This window comes from Mobula hypostoma, chromosome 12 (assembly GCF_963921235.1).
Source record: "Mobula hypostoma chromosome 12, sMobHyp1.1, whole genome shotgun sequence".
NCBI lineage: Eukaryota > Metazoa > Chordata > Chondrichthyes > Myliobatiformes > Myliobatidae > Mobula > Mobula hypostoma.
This window is the reverse complement of record NC_086108.1, coordinates 43,603,141-43,627,360: the sequence shown is the minus strand read 5'-3', so window position 1 is coordinate 43,627,360 and position 24,220 is coordinate 43,603,141. Positions and strand designations below refer to the sequence as shown.

Genomic DNA, 24,220 nt, shown 5'->3' with positions numbered 1-24,220 from the left:
GACATCACTAACAGAATTCCCACTAGCGCTAAGAGCAGTTTCATCCACGTTCTCTTCCAAATCCCGCTCCATTCCTTGTTCCTCTACTTCGCCTTCGCACTCCTTCGATGAACTGCTGTCGTCCTCATCCCCACTTATTTCTTTCTGCATGTCACTTTCAATTAATTCCTCTGGACGAGGTCATTTTCTCACTAAAAATCGATCAACTTTTCACGCCGGGCAAAATAATTCACGTGCCAGGCCCACGCTAGCTTGTAAAAGCACTGTGTGTGTGTGTGTGTGTGTGTGTGTGTGTGTGTGTGTGTCATCCGTTAGTCTCGAGAGACCATGGATCTGCGCCTGGATGTATACTATCAATCTCTCACGTGAGGGAGAGTGAGTGACATCACCACCTTAAGTAATCTTAGATCAGCTTAATTGATCTGAGGACAGCAACGGCAAGACATTGTCAACGAACGAATAAGCAGAAGTGTAGAAAGGACAAATTTCAGTTAATTTCTTGGTGGTGCTATTGTAATTTCTGGTGGTACTATAGCACCAGCTAGGACCACCTTAGCACCGCCCCTGGGCAGCGTGTGATAAAAGCAGCGCGCGCCCTGAGCAGCCACTCTCCCCTGGATTCAGAACTGCATTATTGCCAGCATTGCTTAAACACGTGCCGGTGAGCATCCGTTAGCAAGATGAGTTCTAAGGCATCGGAAAAGCCTGAAAGAGCTCATAAGGGTGTTACACTTAGCATAAAACTAGACATAATTAAGCGTTTCGATCATGGTGAACAAAGTAAGGACAAAGTGAGTTTGACTTGTGGAAGTTGACGAAAATGATGTTGAAGAGGTTCTGGCATCCCATGACCAAGAACTGATAAATGAAGAGCTGATGCAATTGCAAGAGGAAAGGATAACAATTGAAACTGAATACAGTAGCAAATGGACCGAAGGTGAAGTTGTCCAGGAACTGAACGTGAAGCAACTGCGTGAGATTTTCGCCGCAATTGACAACAATGATTGCAGAAAAGTACGACTTTGAAAGGGTACGTCAGTTTAGGGCATATTTGCAGGATGGTTTGAGAGCTTACGAAGAACTGTATGATATAAAAATGCACGAGGCAGCAGACAAGCAAGCCTTCCACATCAGCCACAGCAGACAACCAACCTCGACCTTCGACATCGAGGTGGGCAGCCATAGGAGAAGATGAGCTGTCTGCCCTGATGGACGATGAGATGACACCTCAGTGTCCCACCACCCCAACCCCTGGGGCCCGGACAGATACCAATTCGCAGAGAATGCAGCGGTAGCCGGGAGGCACACAGCACCTCTTTAAGAAAAAAGCCAAAATAAACATGCTAATTAATTAGGTGCCACCCAGCATGTAAATGTTGGCCCTGATCAGAGGCAATGCAGCCTCTGATCTGGGCCAACAAGTACGTGCTGGGCGCCACCCAATTAATTAGCATGTTTATTTCAGTTTTTTTCTTAAAGATGTGCTGTGTACCTCCTGGCTACCGCTGGACCCCTGCATTCTTCACGGATTGGTATTGGGTTGCTGCCCAGAGGGTGGGGGTCACTGCACCACCCCAACCTGCGACGACTCAGTCTAACACACCATCATCAGTGTGCTCGGCGCTGTCCCAATTCTGGTAAGTGATACTACACTGTACATACATTATTTCTACTTTATATTGGCTGTGTATTTTTACGTGTTACTGGATTTGGCAGCTTCATAACCTAAAGGTTACTGGAGAGAGTGTTTTGCCAACAGCGCTTGTGTGAGATTTTCGCTACGGAGAACAGTGCAGGCAATCGTTGTAGAGAAGTATTTCTAATTTATATAGGATATATATTTATCATATCATTCCTGCTTTTACTATATGTTACTGTTATTTTAGGTTTTATGTGTTATTTGGCATGATTTGGTAGGTTATTTTTGGGTCTGTGAACGCTCACAAAATTTTCCCATGTAAATAAATGGAAATTACTTCTTCGCTTTACGACATTCCGGCTTACGAACCATTTCATAGGAACGCTCTATCTTCGGATGGCAGGGGAAACCTATATTCTGTCTGGGTAGCCTCCAACCTGATGGCATGAACATTGACTTCTCAAACTTCCCTAATGCCCCACCTCCCCCTCATACCCCATCCGTTATTTATTTATATACACACATTCTTTTTCTCTCTCTCCTTTTTCTCCCTCTGTCCCCCTCACTATACCCCTTGCCCATCCTCTGGTGCCCCCCCTTTTCTTTCTCCCTAGGCCTCCTGTTCCATGATCCTCTCATATCCCTTTTGCCAACCAACCGTCCAGCTCTTGGCTCCATCCCTCCCCCTCCTGTCTTCTCCTATCATTTTGGATCTCCCCCTCCCCCTCCCACTTTCAAATCTCTTCTTTCAGTTAGTCCTGACGAAGGGTCTCGGCCCAAAACGTCGACTGTACCTCTTCCTAGAGATGCTGCCTGGCCTGCTGCGTTCACCAGCAACTTTTATGTGTGTTGCTTGTTTTACATGCTCAAGGAGATCTGTTTTTTCTTGTGAGAATGATGTAATGGTCTTTTGGAGGTCACCTGATGTGATTTTCCCGCCGATGTGAGGTCACGTGTTGACATGTGCCACCCCCCACCCCCGTGACTATATAAGGGTTAACCCAGGTGACGCAGTTAGTTTTTGAGTTTGTAAATTTCCAGGTAGAACGTGCTGTATCTCCGTTTCTGTTGCGTGTTTGTTTTTGTGAAACAGTTTCATTTTTAAAATGGAAGGTGCATTCTCTTACAAGATTTGTATTATTAGACTGGGAATTTGTGGCTGGAAGTGCCAATTTACTCAATTCCGACAGTTTTGAAGGGAGAGTGAAGAATTCATCGAAGTGAAGGATGGAGAGAAGTTGGCATCGTTTGGCAGTTTAATAAAGAATTGACCTTATTGAGTCTTCATTGGAGAGAACCTGCATTGAGATAACTTGCAAAAGGGCAATGAGTTCATGCAAAAAGGTGCTCTCTCTCTAAAGGAATTTGTCAGTTGATTTAAACTGTTTATTTTTGGCATCGGGAATCCTATGGACAGAACCAGCAGTAAAGGTGCGTCTGTGAAGAAATCCTTCTCCAGAGAAGTCTCTCCCAATTGAATGTGTAAAACTATCGGACTTTCGAAGTTATAGCTTTAAGAACTATATCTGACTGTATCGCTTTAAGAACCAGAGCCGAGTGGCGAGTTGGTGAACGGCTGCGTACCTATTAACCTCTGTTAAAGTTCCTTTGTTTTTTTTTTCTTACCGTTTCTACGTGTTTAATAAATGTTTAGTAGTTTTTTAAAAAAACTTGTCTCGATTAATATTCATTGTTGCCGGTTATGTAACACTTGAAATTTCAGCATCTGCAGATTTCCTCGTGTTTGTGTTGTACCATGGTATGTAGGAGTGTTGGAGTCTTCTCTTACTACATGACATCTCTCCATCATCTTAGTGGGCAAGTGAGTGGCCAGTCATTAAGTGTTTTGAGATATCTGCCTGTCTCATACAAGTACAAGCATGTGAGGGATGCGGTCTTCGTTCTGTTCCGTTTGCATAAAAGGTGTCGAGTTGCAGGGTGTTATCCTGTGAAAGGGGAACAATCCCTTTCAGTCCTGATTGGCTGGCCTAAGTCTTCAGTGTTTGCTGGTGGGTGGGTATGAGCATAAGCCGACTGGTCTTGAACATACCTGGTATTCCTCTCAGCGGAATGACAAGGTGAGTTTGACCTAACATCATCATTGTCAGCTAGACGCTCTATGCCCACCACAAAGACTGGCTTCGGCTAAAGCCGCCTCCGCCTCCATTTTATGTTGCAGTGTCTCTAATGTGGCTTCCAGCCTGTCTCACTTCAATGTCAAGTTCTCTTAGTGCAAACCACACCTTAGCTAGCGATGCTTCGGCCCTAACCAGGGCTTCTAGCACCGCCACACTTGCCGCTGATCCGCTAGCCTCTCTCAATAACCTAGCTGAACTTACAGAACAGACTGACCTAGTTTCAAGGCTTCTCTTCTCCGTTGCCGACATTGACCTGTTTAAGGCTTTTCTCCTTTGCTGACATATAGTCCTGCGGGAGCTCGCAGAATCAATATCTGTCCACCGCGGATTCAATCACCGTTAAGTGTCTTTTTACAATTCTGCCCTTGCTTAAGAGTCTTCCCCTGGAGACTGATAGATAACTGCATTCCCGGCATAGTTGTAGTTGAAGGCGGTTTTATTATTCACCAATGCATTACAGTACAAACTCCCTCAACTTGCAACATAATTGCTTCAACAACAGTGGAGAACTTACACATAGTGAGATCTAGTAACTGGAGATAAACAAACCACATCAGGGAAGACTTAACACGGACATTTTGTTTCAACTCATTGGAACCATCAATGAAAACCCTGGCTTCCTCCTTGAAACATTTTCAAATTTTGACAGCAATGAAGGTGAACATAACGCATTCTAATTGTGGAAAAAAGTTACTTAATTTGAATTATGTATTAATTCAAAACAGTTTGGATTTTATTTTTATTAGGTTGCTTAGTTTACATTATTGCCTGCTTTAACATCTTGCGAAAAAATGATCGAATCAACCTGTGTTGAGTGCAACGTAAATTGAGTTTGATTTGGAGACACAAGACTGCTGGACGAACTCAATGAGCCAAGCAGCATCTATGTGGTGGGGGGAACGGAATTGTCAACATTTCTGGTCAAAATCCTGCATCAGGACTCGGTCTGCATCTCACTTGTTGGCTTAGTTTAAAAGTACATTTTAAACTAAGCCAACTGGAGTTAACACCTCCAGTTCCGGCTTCAGAAAACTCTGGCAAGCAGCCAATGGTGCCTCGCACCCTGTACCTAACCCAGTACACAGTTCCCAGATCTCGTCCATAACAGACAGTGTCCCTGGTTCAATGTGTTAGGAATAATAGCAGAAGTTCACAGGTATTGAGGGGAAGCAGTAGCAGTTTTAAAAAAATACAGATAATCACAAACTCTTCATGAGTTCAAATAACTTAAACTGTAGAATAGTCAGTGTAAAGTGTTTTGCTCCCAAGTCACCCAAGGCAGAAGGTGGAAATCTTATGCAACACACAAAATGCTGGAGGAACTCAGCTGGTGAGCTAGCATCCATGGAAGGAAAAAAAAAGTCCCAGTGAAGGATCTCAGCCCGAAACAGCGACTCTTCATTTCCCTCCATAGATGATGTTTGGCTGGCTGAGTGCCTCCAACATTTTGTGTGTTGCATCTGAAAACTAGGCTTGTTTCACAGGTGAGTGGTAACAGTTTGAAATATGCCTGGGAGCCATGGGTGAGCAATACCAAAGACAATTTCATTAGAGCAGATGTTTCTGCTACGTTTCCTCCAACATGAATACCCCAGCTAATACTCCCTTCAAGACAGTCAGTAAATTCTGAGGATTATTTACAATAAAGTGCCTAAAGTTCAAATATGCTCTTCTTTCTCTTCCTTGGATACCAGCTGTTGGTGATGCCTTTAAGAAATGTTTATGATGCCACAAATATCACCTTCTGGTGTCCAAACATACTGGCCCTGACAGCACAGCAACAGAGATTAGATTGTGCTAGAAGTGGAAGTTCTCTTCTTTCAGTCTTTTATTTTAATGTCACAATATGTCATTTGACATTTGATATGAATTCTTTAAATTGATTCTGCGATAGACGTAATATAGACCAGAGAACACCAGTCCAACTGATCCCACTGCTGCCCCTATGAAAGCTGGTGCTATGACTCCTACGGGACTCTTAGCTTCGACTACCACATCTCGTTCTGCAAAGAAACAGGAGGCCGTGTTTAAAAAAAGTCAGTAAAATGTAGTTTCCGAGGACCAATGCTCATTTAACACAATAGTCCCAGTCTTTGCTTAAGCTGACCAGTAACATTTATTTCCACAAATCCTGTTTGATACCCAGATTTACTGATTATTTCAACCTCATAAAAGCCAGCATCACTGGGGATTATTTTATGGATTGTAAAGGGCATGAAGGGCAGAATAGCTTTGCTGTTGTTTTCTACTTTCTTCCAGGTGAAGCTGTTGAAGGAAATGTTATGAACAGTGCAACCAATGGTGACTTCTCTTTCATTGGCCTATTTGGAAGGCTGAGCCCAAACATTCAGAAATGATGCTGGAGAAGATATATTTTAGCAATAATTGTTATCATTATAGATCACAATCTGTAATATTTATAGATTATGAGCTTATGAAAGGTTCAAAAAACTAAGTAATGATAGGAATCTAGAAGATTATAAGGGTAGCAGGAAGGAGCTTAAGAATGAAATTAGGAGAGCCAGAAGGGACCATGAGAAGACATTGGTGGACAGGATTAAGGAAAACCCCAAGGCATTCTACCAGTATGTGAAGAGCAAGAGGATAAGATACGAGAGAATAGGAGCAATCAAGTGTGATCGTGGAAAAGAATGTATGGAACCAGAGGAAATAGTGGAGATACTTAATGAATACTTTGCTTCAGTATTCACTCCAGAAAAGTATCTTGGCGATTGTAGGGATGACTTGCAGTGGACTGAAAAGCTTGAGCATGTAGATATTAAGAAACAGGATGTGCTGGAGCTTTTGGAAGGCATCAAGTTGGATAAGTCACTGGGACCGGAAGGGATGTACCCCAGGCTACTGTGGGAAGCGAGGGAGGAGATTGCTGAGCCTCTGGCAATGATCCTTGCATCATCAGTGAGGATGGGACAGGTTCCGGAGGATTGGAGGGTTGCGGATGTTGTTCCCTTATTCAAGAAAGGGAGTAGGGATAGCCCAGGAAATCATAGGCCAGTGAGTCTTACTTCTGTGGTTGGTAAGTTGATGGAGAAGATCCTGAGAGGCAGGATTTATGAATATTTGGAGAGGCATAAAATGATTAAGAATAGTCAGCATGGCTTTGTCAAAGGTAGCTCGTGCCTTACAAGCCTGATTGAATTTTTTAAGGATGTGACTAAACACATTGATGAAGGTAGAGCCGTAGATGTAGTATATATGGATTTTAGCAAGGCATTTGATAAGGTACCCCTTACTGAGAAAGTAAGGAGGCATGGGATCCAAGGGGACATTGCTTTGTGGATCCAGAACTGGCTTGCCTACAGAAGGCAAAGAGTGGTTGTAGATGGGTCATATTCTGCATGGAGGCTGGTGACCAGTGGTGTTCCTGAGGGATCTGTTCTGGGACTCCTCCTCTTAATGACCTGGATGAGGAAGTGGAGGGATGGCTTAGTAAATTTGCTGATGACACAAAGGTTGAGGGTGTTGTGGGTAATGTGGAGGGCTGTGAGAGGTTACAACAGGACATTGATAGGATGCAAAACTGAGCTGAGAAGTGGCAGATGGAGTTCAACCCAGATAAGTGTGAAGTGGTTCATATTGGTAGGTCAAATATGATGGCAGAACATAGTATTAATGGTAAGACTTGGCAGTGTGGAGGATCAGAGGGATCTTGGGGTCCAAGTCCATAGGACACTCAAAGCTGCTATACAGGTTGACTCTATGGTTAAGAAGGCATACGGTGAATTGGCCTTCATCAATTTGTGAGATTGGGTTTAGGAGCTGAGAGGTAATGTTGCAGCTATATAGGACCCTGGTCAGACCTCACTTGAAGTACTGTGCTCAATTCTGGTCGTCTCACTACAGGAAGGACGCGGAAGCCATAGAAAGGGTGCAGAGGAGATTTACAAGGATGTTGCCTGGATTGGGGAGCATGCCTTATGAGAATAGGTTGAGTAAACTCGGCCTTTTCTCCTTGGAGCGATGGAGGATGAGAGGTGACCTGATAGAGGTGTACAAGATAATGAGAGGCATTGATCATGTGGATAGTCAGAGGCTTTTCCACAGGGCTGAAATGGCTAGCACGAGAGGGCACAGTTTTAAGGTGCTTGGAAGTAGGTACAGATGAGATGTCAGGAGTAAGTCTTTTTTATGCAGAGAGTGGTGAGTGCGTGGAATGGGCTGCCGGCGGAGGTGGTGGAGGTGGAAACGATAGGGTCTTTTAAGAGACTCCTGGATGGCTGCATGGAGTTTAGAAAATAGAGGGCTATGGGTAAAGCTTAGGTAGTTCTAAGGTAGGGACATGTTCGGCACAGCTTTGTGGGCCGAAGGGCCTGTATTGTGCTGAATATTTTCTATGTTTCTAAGTTTCTATATTCATCATGACCTAATTCTGGGTTTATGTCTCAGTCCAAGGACATAGATTTAAAGGTCTAGAAAGGCAATCAATTTCTTCTTAGAGGGAATGTTACAGTTGAAGTTGCATCTTGGTAAATTAAGGTCCATTCCAGTTAACATAAAAGATACTGTAATAACATGTACTCAGTTTACAGCAGTACAATTCTCTCCTGAATGCTTTTAAGTTATGTGCTGTTACACTACCATGCATGACCCTTTTATATCTTAAAATCATTCTTTCCTTCCTAGAATACTTTGCATGATACTTTTTCACATTAATTTTCTGGAAGCTGCACATTAATTTTCATGCATACCTTGGATATTGAGTTCTGTGTGAATAATCTGCCTTCCCAGATCATTGCTGGCCTCACATTGATACCATCCTCCATCATCCAGCTGAACAGCACTAATAGAGAATATTCCATTCTCCGACTTCAGCTCCATCCATCCACTTGTTGAATTTCTCCTCAGCACAAGATGGGCAGGTGGGTTTGAGTGGGTTGTGCAGCTGATTGTGACATTGTCTCCCTCCCTCACCGCAGAAGGTGTGACAGAGAGTCTGGTGTCGCTGGGGCAGCCTGACAAAAGAAACGGACTGAAATTAATAAATGTGTTCCAGGGATGTTTTTCCCTGGAGTGTAGGGGTCTGAGGTGTATGTAATCATGAGGGGCGTGGATAAGATGGATGGCTGCATTCTTCTTTCCAAGGTACGGCAGTCTAAAATTAGAAGTTTATGGTGCGAGAGCAGAGATTTAAAAGGGAAACCCAAGGTGCAACTTTATCCCACAGAAAAGATGGTTGGTTATGGAACCAGCTGCCAGAGGAAGTGGCAGAGGCGGGTAGCATTACAATGCGTAAATGTCATTTAAGTAGGTACAGTGTTTAGAGAGATGTGAGGCAAATGCCAACAGCTGGGACTAGCTTGGATACACACCTTGGACAGTATACATGAATTGGGACAAAGGCCCTGTTTCTGCTTTATGGTTCTGACTTTAATATTCATTAATTAATCCATTCAAAATGAAACAGTATATCAGTAAGATCCACGCACCCTCAACGTGAAATTCCTCCTCCGTAGCTATTTTCCCCAGCTCATTTTTGGCTTCACAGCGGTAGATTCCTGAATTTTCGATCCGGGCCTGTGAAAGCTGAAGGGCAGCTTGATCCTCGGCTATCACTGACCAGCCCTCGGCTGATAACTTGCTCCACACGATGGTGACAGGAGAACTGCTGTTGGCACTACAGGTTAGCGAGGCATTCTGACCTTCCCTCACAGTGAGTGAGGGTTTTGCGGAAATGCTTAGTGTTTTACGAAGATCTGCAGAATAAGAAGATACAGTAGTATCATTTAGACAGTTAAAAGTGGGTTGTTTAAAATATTTAAATTAAGATCCACTCCAGTTTACATAAAAGCTACTATAATACCATATTGAGTATAAAGCATTACAGCTCTCCCCTGTATGTTCCAGACTCCCACCCAATACTTACCCCTCAAACAACATTAGAGTAACCTGACTGCCAGCTTATTATCACACAATTCGTTACTAGAATGATTATTTGTCTAAGGTACTTGGTTGGTGTGATAGTACTTTACAAAGGCTTGAATGGTAAGAATTTTAAAATGAGATTAGCTTTATTATTTGTCACACATGCATTGAAACATACAGTGCAATGTGTCGTACTGTGTCCAATCAAATCAGCAAAGATTGCGCTGGGCAGCCCGTAAACGTCACCACAATTCTGGCGCCAACATAGCATGCCCACAACTCACTAACCTAACTTGTATGTCTTTGGAATGTGGGAGGAAACTGGAGAACGTGGAGGAAACCCACGTGGTCTCGGGGAGAATGTACAAACTCCTTGCAGACAGCAGTGGGAATCATGCCCTAATCTTATAACTGACTGTTGTAAATGTTGTGCTAAATGCTAGACTACCATGTGTGGCTCTTTGATAAATTAAGATCATTCTTTTCCTTCCCATAACAATTTGAATGAATTTTCCACATTGACATTCTGTAAGCAGCTGATTAATGTTCATACATACATTGCACATTGAGTTCTGTGTGAATAATCTGCCTTCCCAGATCATTGCTGGCCTCACATTGATACCATCCTCCATCATCCGGCTGAACAGCACTAATAGAGAATATTCCATTCTCCGACTTCAGCTCCATCCATCCACTTGTCGAATTTCTCGTCAGCACAAGATGGGCAGGTGGGTTTGAGTGGGTTGTGCAGCTGATTGTGACATTGTCTCCCTCCCTCACCGCAGAAGGTGTGACAGAGAGTCTGGTGTCGCTGGGGCGGCCTGACGAAAGAAACAGGGTGAAATTAATAACTATTTTTTAAAAAGTCCTGTGTTCCAGGGACGTTTTTCCCTGGAGTGTAGTAGCCTGAGGTGAATGTAATCACGAGGGTCGGGGCATAGATAGGGTGGATAGCCGTATTCTACGGCAGTCTTTTATATATTTATTGATCCTAGGAAATTACAGAATTACAGTAACACTACAAGTGCAGAGATATCCAAGTATAGAAATATTAGAAGAGAAGAAAAAATAAAAAATAAGTTATCTCAAAAAGGCTAACGGAGGGGATCATCACTTTTCAGCTATAGGTTGACCCATTATAGAGCGTAATGGCCGAAGGTAAGAGCTACCCTTTATAGCGCTCTTCCGAGCAGTGCAATTGTCTTACTGTAATACTAAAGGAGCTCCTCTCTTCAGCCAAGGTGGCATACAGAGGGTGAGAAACATTGTCCAGAATTGCCAAGATTTTCCATAGGGTCCTTTGTTATATCACAGTCTCTAATGTGTTCAGTTTGACTCCTATAACAGAGCCAGCCTTTCTAAACAGATTATTGAGCCTGTTGGCATCACCCGTGTTGATGCCATTGCCCCAGCACACCACCGCATAGAAGATTGTACTGGCGACAACAGGCTGGCAGGACATGTGAAGGAGAGACCTGCATACTCCAAAGGACCTCAGTCTCCTCAGAAAGTAGAGGCGACTCTGGCCCTTCTTGTACACGGGCTCTGTGTTGGTGCTGCATTCAAGACTGGAAGATTATGGTGAGAGAGCGGAGATTTAAAAGGGAAACCAAAGGTGCCACTTTATCCCACACAAAAGGTGGTGGGGTATGGAACCAGCTGCCAGAGGAAGTGGCAGAGGTGGGTACAATTACAATGCGTAAAAGATATTTAAATAGGTACAGTGTTTAGAAAGATATGAGGCAAATGCAGGCAGCTGGGACTAGCTTGGATATACACCTTGGACAGTATACATGAGTTGGGACATAGGCCCTGTTTCTGCTTTATGATTCTGATTTTAATATTCATTAATCCATTCAAATTGAAACATTATATCAGTAAGATCCACGCACCCTGAACGCAAAATTCCACCTCCGTAGCTATTTTCCCCAGCTCATTTTTGGCTTCACAGCGGTAAGTTCCTGAATTCTCGATGCGGGTCGGTAAAAACTGGTATGCAGTTTGATTCTCGGCTATCACTGACCAGCCGTCAGCTGATGACCTGCTCCACACGATGCGGACAGGAGGATTGCCGTCGGCGGTACAGGTTAGCGAGGCATTCTGACCTCTCCTCACGGTGAGAGAGGGCTCTGCGGAAATGTTTATCTTTCTGGGAGGATCTGCAGAAGAAGATCGAATCATTTAGAGAGTTAAAGACAGGCGGTTTTGAATGTATAAAAGCTTAAAGTGAAATCTCTGTCTGGACACTTACAATGAATATCCAGAGTGAGCGTTCCCTCGACCTGAAGCTTCTCATTTCGCAAACGGATTCGGCATACAAGATTTTGTCCGGAATGCCGCAATTCTGGGGTCAATTCATAGGTGACGGTCACCTTCTTTTTTTCCCTGGTGTATTCGTTGACTCTTTGAGTATTCATTACTCCCGTTTCATTCACCCACTCTACTGTCAAATCAACGGGGTAGACATCGGGGACGACACATTTCACGGCGCCTTTCCTGCCGACTTGCAAACTCCCTACCGTCTCCAGGGTGACCGCCTCCGGCAGAGCTGCAGCGACACACAATCAGACAGGTTTGAGAAGAGAATGAGCCCGGTGGCGCAGACCTCAATTCCCAATCCCCGATCCCCGATTGCGAACGACTCGGAGTACCTCTGATAATCCGCGTCATTCACCTTTGCACTCAAAAATAGTGCGAAACTCTTAACGAAAACGAAACAAAACGCAGTTGTTGGAAATCCTAAATAAAACTAGAATACTGAAGTCAGACAGTATCCGTGGAGAGAGAAGCAGAGTTATCCTCGGGTTAATGACCTTCCAGTCACGAAATGCTAACTCAGTCTCTTTCATCACAGAAGCCGTCTGACCAGCTGAGTGTTTCTGTTTTTATTTAATGCAACAAGTTTACCTCTCGGTGACGAATTGATACTCACAATAAACATTCAGAGTGACATCCTTCCACTTTGTTTTTCCCTCGCATTTTGCGGTACATCTGTACAGCTGTTCGTTCTGCACGGTGACCGGGTCGATGGTGAGAGTGGACACCGAGCCTTGATTGCTGACTTCTCCTATGGGACGATCGAATCCGACAGTCCATTTGATTGTAGGGGACGGACAGTCCTTAGCGCGGCAGCTCAGTACTGCCTTCTCCCCAATCCGGGACCACACACTTTGTGGGGTTAGCTCCAAATCCAAGGCATATCCTGGATGCAGAGGAGGAGAATTGATAACCTTACTCGAATAACTGCAGTAACATATTTTAAACGTTTGCGCGTTTAATGCTAGAAAGTTTACAATTTTTACGAAAACATTGCAAGTACAATGTTAAAGACTTACAACTTTAATACTATTTACATACTTCTTCAAACAGCAGAAACTTTAATGGGCATTGAACAAAATAAGAAAAAAATGCAGATAATTAGAAAATATTAAGGCATAGTAAAACGAAATTAGAAACCTGTTAGCAGGAACATCAGAGCGAGTGCCGCCGTCAGAGGCAGTCTCCAACTGGCCATGGTTCAGCGTTTATGTCACAGGAGATTTAATTCTGTGCTGCAAAGGATGCCAAATTTGAAGCTGTGAGGCAGGGCTCCGCTGGTCGGTTTTATAAAGCATGGAAGAACAGGGAATTTCCCTTCGCAGTGAAGTGTGCATTCCTAACGGGATTTTCCGATGATTGTCAAAATAACTGAACAAGAAAAATAATTGCACAGGTTCTCAATCCCACTTCTGAGAAAGTACGCAACTAGAAATGTATGGAATCGCAGCACTTACAATTAGACTTTTCCTGTGAACACGGACCACTCCGTCCTTCGAGTCAGTGCCAGTACAATGTAAGAATATATCTGGGTTCTTCTCCCCTGAGTCAAGTACGTATCCATTTTTCTTTGCACGCTGCAACGGAGTAGATTTTCTTCCTCTCGTGATTTTTCCCCCAATCCCCCTCAACCTGTTTGCTCTGACTCTTGATGCTCGGGCTAATGGGATCATTTCTCTTTAACCTATAGGCTAGGTCAGCGCCTCAATCAGATTTCTCTCAAGCTCCTCTGTTTCAAAGAGAACATAATTATAGAATCATAGAATGGTTGCAGCACAAAAAGAAGCCATTTGACCAACCATGTCTGCTCCAGCTCTCTACTAGAGCAACTCACTAGCTGCATCCACTGCCCTATCATAACCCAACGTCCTTCTGCACCTACTCATCCCAGAGAAAAGCATCCTTTATTCCATACTGTCTCTCCTTGTTCTTCCTACCAGATGGTATCATCTTACATTTCTCTGCATGAAGAGCTGAGGAAAGGACTCAGCAGGAGTAACCTATTTGACCCTGCCCTCTCCACTATTTCCCAAGATCCTGGGTGACACTTCGCAGTATTTTTCTTTAGTATTCACATATCCCCCAATAGTCACACTTGCCAAATTCTGAAAGGTCTATTTCTCCTATTCCTGATTAAAGGACTCAGCCTCAAATGTTGACTAGAGTCTGCCTAACTCGTTGAGTTCCTTCAGAATTTTGTGCATGTTGCTCAAGATTTCCAGCATCTTTTTTTTTGCCTCCCACTCTTCACTTTCAGTTCAATAACTACTTTTCTTCATCAGCATGACACCCAATCCAAACGTTTGTACCTTTAGAGTCATAGAGAAGTACAGCACAGAAACAAGCCCATTGACCCATCTCGTCCATGGTGAACAATGAAACCTGCCTACTCCCATTGACCTGCACTCTATGCCTACCATCCATATACCTATCCAAATTTCTCTTAAATTTTGAAATCAAGCTTGCATGCAGCACTTGTGCTAGCAGCTTGTTCCACATGCTCATGAACTTCTAGTCTTGCCTAATTATCCCCTTAAAATTTTCACCTTTCACCCTTAACCCATGACTGCTGGTTGTAGTCCCACCCAACCTCAGTGGAAAAACAAACACGAGAAAATCTGCAGATGCTGGAAATCCAAAGGAACACATACAAAATGCTGGAGGAACTCAGCAGGCCAAGCAGCATCTATGGAAAAGAGTAAGCAGCCAATATTTCAGGCTGAGACATTTCATCAGGACTCAGTGAGAACTCAACAGGCTTGCCTGAACAGAAATTATCACAACTGCATGAACGTTTCAGTCTTAAAACAGGACAAACTGTGAGATCTGTAGACCAAAATAAAGCTGAAGTCTTAGGGTGAGCAGGCAAGCTACTGGGAGAAACAAAAGTCGGTACAACTTCAATTACCTAGAACAAATCACAGTTGCTGGTACTGCAGGGTCAGTTGACACGTCATGTGCAGACAGACTTCATATTGAATCAAGTCATAGATCAGGCTGGACCATCTGAGAAATATCAAGATGAAGATGTCCTAGTAACTAAAGTCATTTGACTTTGAAAAACAGTATTAAATCAGAAGTTGGAGAAATAATGGAGTGTTTGAGGAATTATGGGATATAAAGATGGCAGCCCTCAGGTATTGAGGGAGATGTTGAATGTAAAATTGTTCAAACAAAAGAAAAACATGTCCTTATTGTTTATGCATTAACACTCATGGTCCCGATGAAAGGTCTTGGCTCGAAACATTGACAGCTTACAACTTTCCAGAGATGCTACCTGGCCTGCTGAGTTCTTCTAGCATTTTGTGTGTGTTGCTCAGTGGAAGGAGCCTGCTTCCATTTACCATTTACCCCATCTCTACTCCTCACAGTGTCAAATCTCTCCTCAATCTTCTACATCCCAAGGAATAAAGTCCTAACCTATTCAATCTTTCCTTATAACTCAGGTCCTCCAAACCCAGCAACATCTTTGTAAATTTTCTCTGCACTCTTTCAACCTTATTTACATCTTTCCTGTAGGTAAGTGACCAAAACTACAGACTATTCTCCAAATTAGGCCATACCAATGTCTTGTACAACTTCAACATAACATCCCATCTCCTGTTCTCAATACTTTGATTTATGAAGGTAAGGTGCCAAAAGCTTTCTTTATAACCTTGCCTACTTGTGTCGCCACTTTCAACGAAGTATGGACCTGTACCCAGATTTCCCAGATCCCTTTGCTACCACACTCCTTAGTGTGCTAATGTTCACAGTGTAAGACACTTGCACTCGTCTGCATTAAGTTCCATCTGCAAATTTTCAGCCCATTTTTCCAACTAATTCAGATCCAGCTGCAAACCATGATAGCCTTCCTTGTTGTCCACTACACCCCTAGCCTCAGTGTTATCCACAAATTTACTGATTCAGTTAACCACATCATCATTCAGATCATTGCTATAGATGACAAACAACAATGGACCCTGCACTAATCCTTGCTGCACTCCACTAGTCACAGGCCTCCAGTCAGAGAGGCAACCATCTACTATCACTCTCTGGTTTCTCCCACAAAGCTAATGTCTAATGCAATTTACTGCGACATCTTGAATGCCAAGTGACTAAACCTTCTTGACCAACCTCCCAAATGTCAAATGTCTTACTAAAATCTATGTAGACAACATCCAGTACCTTGCCTTCATTAAGTTTCCTGGAAACTTTCTCGAGAAACTTTATAAGCTATGCTGACTATCCTTAATCAGTCCATGTCTATCCAAATACTTATACATCTGGTCCATCAGAATACCTTCCAATTTCCCACTACAAGTGTCAGGCTCATTGGCCTATAATTTCCAGCTTTATTTTAGAGCCTTTCTCAAACAGTGGAACATCATCTATCCGCCAATCCTCTGGTACTTCATCTGTCGCTAAGGGTGATTTAAATATCTCTGCTAGGGGCCCAGCAACTTCTGCACTTGCCTCCTGCAGGGTCTGAGGGAGCACCTTGTCAGGCCCTGGCGATTTATCCTCCATTATTTGCATCAGGACAACTAAAACCTCTTCTTCTGTGATCTGTATAGGGTCCATGAAGTTGATGCCACTTTGCCCCACTTCTGGAGACTCTGTGTCCATCTCCTGAGGAAATAGAGATGGAGAAAAAATATTTAAGATTTCCCCCATCTCTTTTGGCTCCATGCCTGGATTAGCATTCTGATATTCCAGTGGACCAATTTTGTCCCTTGCAATCCTTTTGCTCTTAACATATTTGTAGAATCCCTTATGATTCTCCTTCACCTTGTCTGATAGGCAACCTCGTACCTTATTTTAGCCCTCCTGATTTTTTTCTTTCAGTGTTCTCTTGCATTTCTTGTACTCCATATGCACCCCATCTGCTCCTACCTGCATATACATGCTATGCATCCCCTTTTTTTTCTTAACCATGGCCTCAATATCTCTTGAAATCCAAGGTCCCCTACACCTGTTGTAGAAGCATAGAAAAGACCTACAGCACAATACCAGCCCTTCGGCCTAAAATGCTGTGCCAAACATGTACTACTTTAAAATTATGAAGGCCAATGCACCGTATGCCTTCTTGACCACAGAGTCAACCTGTGCAGCAGTTATGGACTCGGACCCCAAGATTCCTCTGATCCTCCACACTGCCAAGAGTCTTAGCATTAATACTATATTCTACTATCATATTTGACCTACCATTATATTTGACCTACCAAAATGAACCACCTCACACTTACCTGGGTTGAACTCCATCTGCCACTTCTCAGCCCAGTTTTGCATCCTATCAATGTCCCGCTGTAACCTCTAACAGCTCTCCACACTATCTACAACACCCCCAACCTTTGTGTCATCAGCAAATTTACAAACCTTTCCCTCCACTTCCTCATCCAGGTCATTTATAAAAATCACAAAGAGTAGCAGTCCCAGAACAGATCCCTGCGGCACACCACTGGTCACTGACCTCCATGCAGAATATGACCCATCTACAACCACTCTTTGCCTTCTGTGAGCAAGCCAATTATGGATCCATAAAGCAATGTTCCCTTCGATCCCATGCCTCCTTACTTTCTCATAAAGCCTGGCATGGGGTACCTTATCAAATGCCTTGCTGAAATCCACGTACACTACATCTACTACTCTACCTTCATCAATGTGTTTAGTCACAGAGGTCACCTCTCATCCTCCACCACTCCAAGGAGAAAAGGCCAACCTATTCTCATAACGCATGCTCCCCAATCCAGACAACAACCTTATAAATCTCCTCTACACCCTTTCTATAGTTCCCACATCCTTCCTCTAGTGAGGTGATCAGAACTGAACACAGTACTCCAAGTGGCGTCTGACCAAGGTACTATATAGCTGTAACATTACCTCTCGGGCCTGTTACCTTTACCTTTTATTCTGTCAGGCACATTCAAGCTTTGTACACTCAAAATTTCACTTTTGAAGGCCTCCCACTTACCAAGTACATATTTGCCAGAAAACAACCTGTCAGATCCTTTCTGATACCATCAAAGTTGTCCTTTCTCTAATTTAGAATCTCAACCCACAGACCAGATCTATCCTCCATATTTTCTTTGAAACTAATGACATTATGATCATTAGATGCAAAGTGTTCCCCTACACAACTTTCTGTTACCTGCCCCATCTCATTTCCTAATAGCATTGCGCCCGCTCTCATTGGTACTTTATGTACTGATTAAGGAAACTTTTCTGAACACATTTGACAAACTCTATCCCATCTAGTGTAGGGCTTTGGCTTCAACGGGCTTTGGCAGTAAACGGGAAGAGGTGAAAGCACAGCACCAACCCTTTTTTTTTTCCTCCCCACCACCCCCCCCTTCACGAATCGGCCCAGACAGACAGGAACAGCAGGGCTCTCACAGCTAATGGTACGAGCTAACGGTTTAAAAAGTTCATCTGTTTGGCGAGGTAAGTGGGCGAGTAGACTTATTTTTCCTGTTTCATTCCTGTAAAATTAGATAGCATGCCTGCAGGGTTAGTGCTTTGTTCAGGGTGTCAGATGTGGGAATCCTGGGAGACCTCCAGCCTCCCTGATGGCCACATCTGCGCCAGGTGCACTGAGTTGCAGCTCCTCAGAGACCGAGTTAGGGATCTGGAGCTGCAGCTTGATGATCTACTGCTTATCAGGGAAAGTGAAGAGGTGATAGACAGGAGCTACAGGGAGGTAGTCATCCCTAGGCTGCGGGAGTCAGAAAATTGGGTGACTGTCAGGAGAGGGAAGGAAAATGCCCGGATAGTGGAGAGCACACCTGTGGCTGTCCCGCTCAGCAACAAATATCTTGTTCTGGATGCTGTTGAGGGGGATGACCTGACAGGGGACGCCCACGGTGACCGGGTCTCTGGCACTGAGCCTGGCACTGTTGTGCAGGAGGGAAGGAGGGAGAAGAAGAATGCGGTAGTCATAGGGGATTCCATAGTCAGGGGAACAGACAGGAGATTCTGTGAGCCTGATAGAGATACCTGCATGGTGTGTTGCCTCCCAGGTGCCAGGGTACGGGATGTCTCGGATCAGGTCCAGAATATTCTGAAGGGAGAAGGCGAGCAGCCAGTTGTCTTGGTACATGTTGGTACCAGTGACATAGATAGGACAAGGGAGGAGGTCCTGAAGAGAGATTTCCGGGAGTTAGTAAGAAAGCTGAGAAACAGGACCTCCAGGGTAGTAATCTTGGGATTGCTACCTGTGCCATGTGCTAGCGAGGGCAAGAATAGCAGGATCAGGCAGGTGAATGCGTGGCTGAGAGACTGGTGCAGGGGGCAGGGGGCAGGGCTTCAGATTCTTGGATCATTAGGATCTCTTCTGGGGGAAGTATGACCTGTGCAAAATGGACAGGTTACACCTGAACCTGAAGGGGACCAATATCCTAGTGGGAAAGTTTAATAGAGCTGTTAGGGAGGGGTTTAAACTAATTTGGCAGGGGAATGGGAACTGGAATGATAGAGCGGAGGAAGGGGAAAACAGAAATAAATCTAAGATAGTGAGCAGTAAAGATCTCAGGAAAGACAGGCAGGTGGTGGGGCAAATTTGTAGCCATTGAGATGAGTTGCAGTGCAATAAAGTTACAGTGAAATCAAAGCGAAAAGTACCAAATACTGGTCTTAAGGTGTTGTACTTAAATGCACGCAGCATAAGGAATAAGGTGGATGATCTTGTCGTACAGCTACAGATTGACAGGTATGATATCGTGGCCATCACTGTGACCTGGCTAAAGGATGCATGTCCCTGGGAGCTGAACATCCAAGGATACATGGTGTATCGGAAGGATAGGAAGGTAGGCAGAGGGGGAGGTGTGGCTTTATTGGTAAGAAATGATATTAAATCATTAGAAAGAGGTGATATAGGATCGGAAGGTGCAGAATCTTTATGGGTTGAGCTAAGAAATCGCAAGGGTGAAAGGACCCTGGTGGCAGTTATTTATAGGCCTCCAAACAGCTGCAGGGATGTGGACTACAAATTACAACAGGAAATAGAAAAGGCTTGTCAGAAGGGCAGTGTTATGATAATTGTGGGGGATTTTAACATGCGAGTGGATTGGAAAAATCAGGTCGGCACTGGATCTCAAGAGAGAGAATTTGTAGAATGTCTGCAAGGTGGCTTTTTAGAACAGCTTGTTGTTGAGCCCACTAGGGGATCGGCTGTACTGGATTGTGTATTGTGTAATGAACCCGAGGTGATTAGAGAGATTGAGGTGAAGGAACCCTTAGGAGGCAGTGATCATAACATGATGGAGTTCACTGTGAAATTTGAAAAACAGAAGCCGAAATCTGATGTGTCAGTATTTCAGTGGAGTAAAGGAAATTATAGTGGCATGAGAGAGGAACTGGCCAAAGTTGACTGGAAAGGGACACTGGTGGGAAGGACGGCAGAGCAGCAGTGGCTGGAGTTTATGCGAGAAGTGAGGAAAGTGCAAGACAGGTATATTCCAAAAAAGAAGAAATTTTCGAATGGCAAAAGGACGCAACCGTGGCTGACAAGAGAAGTCAAAGCCAAAGTTAAAGCAAAGGAGAGGGCATACAAGGAAGCAAAAATTAGTGGGAAGACAGAGGATTGGGAAGTTTTTAAAAGCTTACAAAAGGAAACTAAGAAGGTTATTAAAAGGGAAAAGATTAACTATGAAAGTAAGCTAGCACATAATATCAAAGAGGATACTAAAAGCTTTTTCAAGTATATAAAGAGTAAAAGACAGGTGAGAGTAGATATAGGACCAATAGAAAATGATGCTGGAGAAATTGTAATGGGAGATAAGGAGATGGCGAAGGAACTGAATGAGTATTTTGCATCAGTCTTCACTGAGGAAGACATCAGCAGTATACCGGACACTCAAGGGTGGCAGGGAAGAGAAGTGTGCACAGTTACAATTACGACAGAGAAAGTACTCAGGAAGCTGAATAGTCTAAAGGTAGATAAATCTCCCGGACCAGATGGAATGCACCCTCATGTTCTGAAGGAAGTAGCTGTGGAGATTGCGGAGGCATTAGCGATGATCTTTCAAAAGTCAATAGATTCTGGCATGGTTCCGGAGGACTGGAAGATTGCAAATGTCACTCCGCTATTTAAGAAGGGGGCAAGGAAGCAAAAAGGAAATTATAGACCTGTTAGCTTGACATCGGTGGTTGGGAAGTTGTTGGAGTCGATTGTCAAGGATGAAGTTACAGAGTACCTGGAGGCATATGACAAGATAGGCAGAACTCAGCATGGATTCCTTGAAGGAAAATCCTGCCCAACAAACCTATTACAATTTTTTGAGGAAATTACAAGTAGGCTAGACAAGGGAGATGCAGTGGATGTTGTATATTTGGATTTTCAGAAGGCCTTTGATAAGGTGCCACACATGAGGCTACTTAACAAGATAAGAGCCCATGGAATTATGGGAAAGTTACATACATGGATAGGGTTGGCTGATTGGCAGGAAACAGAAAGTGGGAATAAAGGGATCCTATTCTGGTTGGCTGCCGGTTACCAGTGGTTTTCCACAGGGGTCCGTGTTGGGGCCACTTCTTTTTACATTGTACATCAACGATTTGGATTATGGAATAGATGGCTTTGTGGCTAAGTTTGCTGATGATATGAAGATAGGTGGAGGGGCCGGTAATGCTGAGGAAACAGAGTCTGCAGAGAGACTTGGATAGATTGGAAGAATGGGCAAAGAAGTGGCAAATGAAATACAATGTTGGAAAGTGTATGGTTCTGCACTTTGGCAGAAGAAATAAACGGGCAGGCTATTATTTAAATGGGGAGAGAATTCAAAGTTCTGAGATGCAACGGGACTTGGGAGTCCTCGTACAAGATACCCTTAAGGTTAACCTCCAGGTTGAGTCGGTGGTGAAGAAGGCGAATGCAATGTTGGCATTCATTTCTAGAGAAATAGAGTATAGGAGCAGGGATGTGATGTTGAGGCTCTATAAGGTGCTGGTGAGACCTCACTTGGAGTACTGTGGGCAGTTTTGGTCTCCTTATTTAAGAAAGGATGTGCTGATGTTGGAGAGGGTACAGAGAAGATTCACTAGAATGATTCCGGGAACGAGAGGGTTAACATATGAGCAACGTTTGTCCGCTCTTGGACTGTATTCCTTGGAGTTTAGAAGAATGAGGGAAGACCACATAGAAACTTTTCAAATGTTGAAAGGCATGGACAGAGTGGATGTGGCAAAGTTGTTTCCCATGATGGGGGAGTCTAGAACGAGAGGGCATGACTTAAGGATTGAAGGGCTCCCACTCAGAACAGAGATGCGAAGAAATTTTTTTAGCCAGAGGGCGGTGAATCTATGGAATTTGTTGCGACAGGCGGCAGTGGAGGCCAAGTCATTGGGTGTATTTAAGGCAGAGATTGATAGGTATCTGAGTAGCCAGGGCATCAAAGGTTATGGTGAGAAGGCGGGTGAAGGCGGGTGAGTGGGACTAAATGGGAGAATGGATCAGCTTATGATAAAATGGCGGAGCAGACTTGATGGGCTGAATGGCTGACTTTTGCTCCTTTGTCTCATGGTCTTATGGCCCTAGTCCTTTTACAGTATGGGAGTCCCAGCCAATGTGTGGAAAGTAAAAATCACCTACTATAATAACCTGATGTTTCTTGCAACAGTCTATGATCTCTCTGCAAATTTGTTCCTCTAAATTCCTCAGACTGTTGGGTGGTCTATAATATAGCCCCATTAATGTGGTGATACCTTTCTTATTCCTTAGTTCCACCCATAATTCCTTACCAGTTGAGTTCTGTAGTCTGTCCTGACTGAGCACTGCCGTGACAATCTCCCTGACTAGTAACGCTATCCCTCCTCCTTTAATCCCTCCCATTGTCATGTCTAAAACATGTGAACCCCACAATATTGAGCTGCCAGTCCTGTCCCTCCTACAATCAAGTCTCACTAATGATTGCAAATTTCATAATTCCACATGTTGATTCATGCCCTGAGCTCATCTGCCTTTCCTATGATTCCTCTTGCATTGAAATATATGCAGCTCAGAACATTAGTTGCATCATTCTCAAGCTTTTGATTACTGACTTTGTTTTAGGCCTTAACAACATCTGTCCTAGCAACATCTTCACTAGCTGTTCTGGCCCTCTGGTTCCCAGCCCACTGCATCTCTGGTTTAAACTCCACTGTGCAGCACTGGAAAGATATTAGTCCCCTTCTGGTTCAGATACAACCTTCTCTTCTGTACAAGTTCCATCTTCCCTGTAAGAGAGTTCAATGATCCAAAAATCTTATTCCCCCCTCCTAGGCCAACCACTCAGCCACGTGTTAACCTGTATAAACTTTCTATTTCTGGCCTCACTAGCATGTGATATCGGTAGCAATCCTGAGATTACAATCCTGAAGGTCCTGCCTTTTAACTTAGCACCCAACTCCCTGAATTCACTTTGCAGAACCTCGTGCTCTTCCTAACTATGCCATTGGTATCTACATGGACCACAACCTCTGTATGTTCACTCTCCCACTTAAGAATGCTGAGGACTCGATCTGAGATGTCCCAGACCCTGGCACCCAGGAGGCAATATACCATCCAGGAATCTCATTCTTGTCCACCGAACCTCCTTTCTGTTCCCCTATCACCAAAGCCCACCTCTTCTCCCCCACCTTCCATTCTGTCTCAGAGTCAGACTCTGTGCCCGAGACCTAACCACTGTGACTTTCCTCTGCTAGGTCATTCCCCTCAACAGTATCCAAAGTGGTATGCCTGTTGTTGAGGGGGATGGCCACAGGAGTACACTAACTCTTTGTTAGAGATTATTCTAAAGTTATGAAATTATGAACTACATAATTATAATTTGATTAAAATGAGAACCAGTCTTCGGGAAACAAACCTGTTCACAATTTAACTTCTGGATATACTTTATGGCTAGTGAAACCAATCACTGGTTATGGGGCATTCAGATTTTGTCCCATTGAAACTATGCAGAGAAAGGTAGTAGATGAATGTCCATGTGGTTGGGATCATTGTAAATCTCAGAATGGGAGCAGGGAAGCTGTTAAGTGGCCCCCTCCTGTATTAGCACATTGTTTAATGTGTATCCTAGCCACTTATACATAGTCTGGTTTGTCATTTAACATTCTGGCCAGCTGCATATTCAGAGACAAGTCAGACTGCATGTACAGAGGGGAATAAACAGTCAGTGTCTTAGGCCAAGACCCTTCAATAGGGCTGGAAAGGAAGAGGGCAGAAGCCAGACCAAGAAGGTGGGGGGAAGGGAAGGAGTGCAAGCTGGCAGGTGATAGGTGAGGGCAAAGG

At 43.9% G+C, this 24,220-nt stretch overlaps 1 protein-coding gene across 1 annotated transcript; it reads right to left on the bottom strand.

The window, feature by feature from the left end:
* Window positions 1-4,208: 4,208 nt before the first annotated feature.
* Window positions 4,209-13,609, bottom strand: LOC134355149 (vascular cell adhesion protein 1-like). The gene is made up of 9 exons (XM_063064924.1): window positions 13,434-13,609; window positions 13,117-13,347; window positions 12,593-12,862; window positions 11,912-12,208; window positions 11,553-11,819; window positions 10,218-10,481; window positions 9,225-9,491; window positions 8,487-8,750; window positions 4,209-5,780 (listed from the first exon to the last, which is right to left on the bottom strand). The coding sequence occupies exons 2-9, from the start codon at window positions 13,172-13,174 to the stop codon at window positions 5,617-5,619; spliced, it is 1,851 nt and encodes a 616-aa protein (XP_062920994.1). The 5' UTR covers window positions 13,175-13,347; window positions 13,434-13,609; the 3' UTR covers window positions 4,209-5,616.
* Between the last annotated feature and the right edge of the window lie 10,611 nt (window positions 13,610-24,220).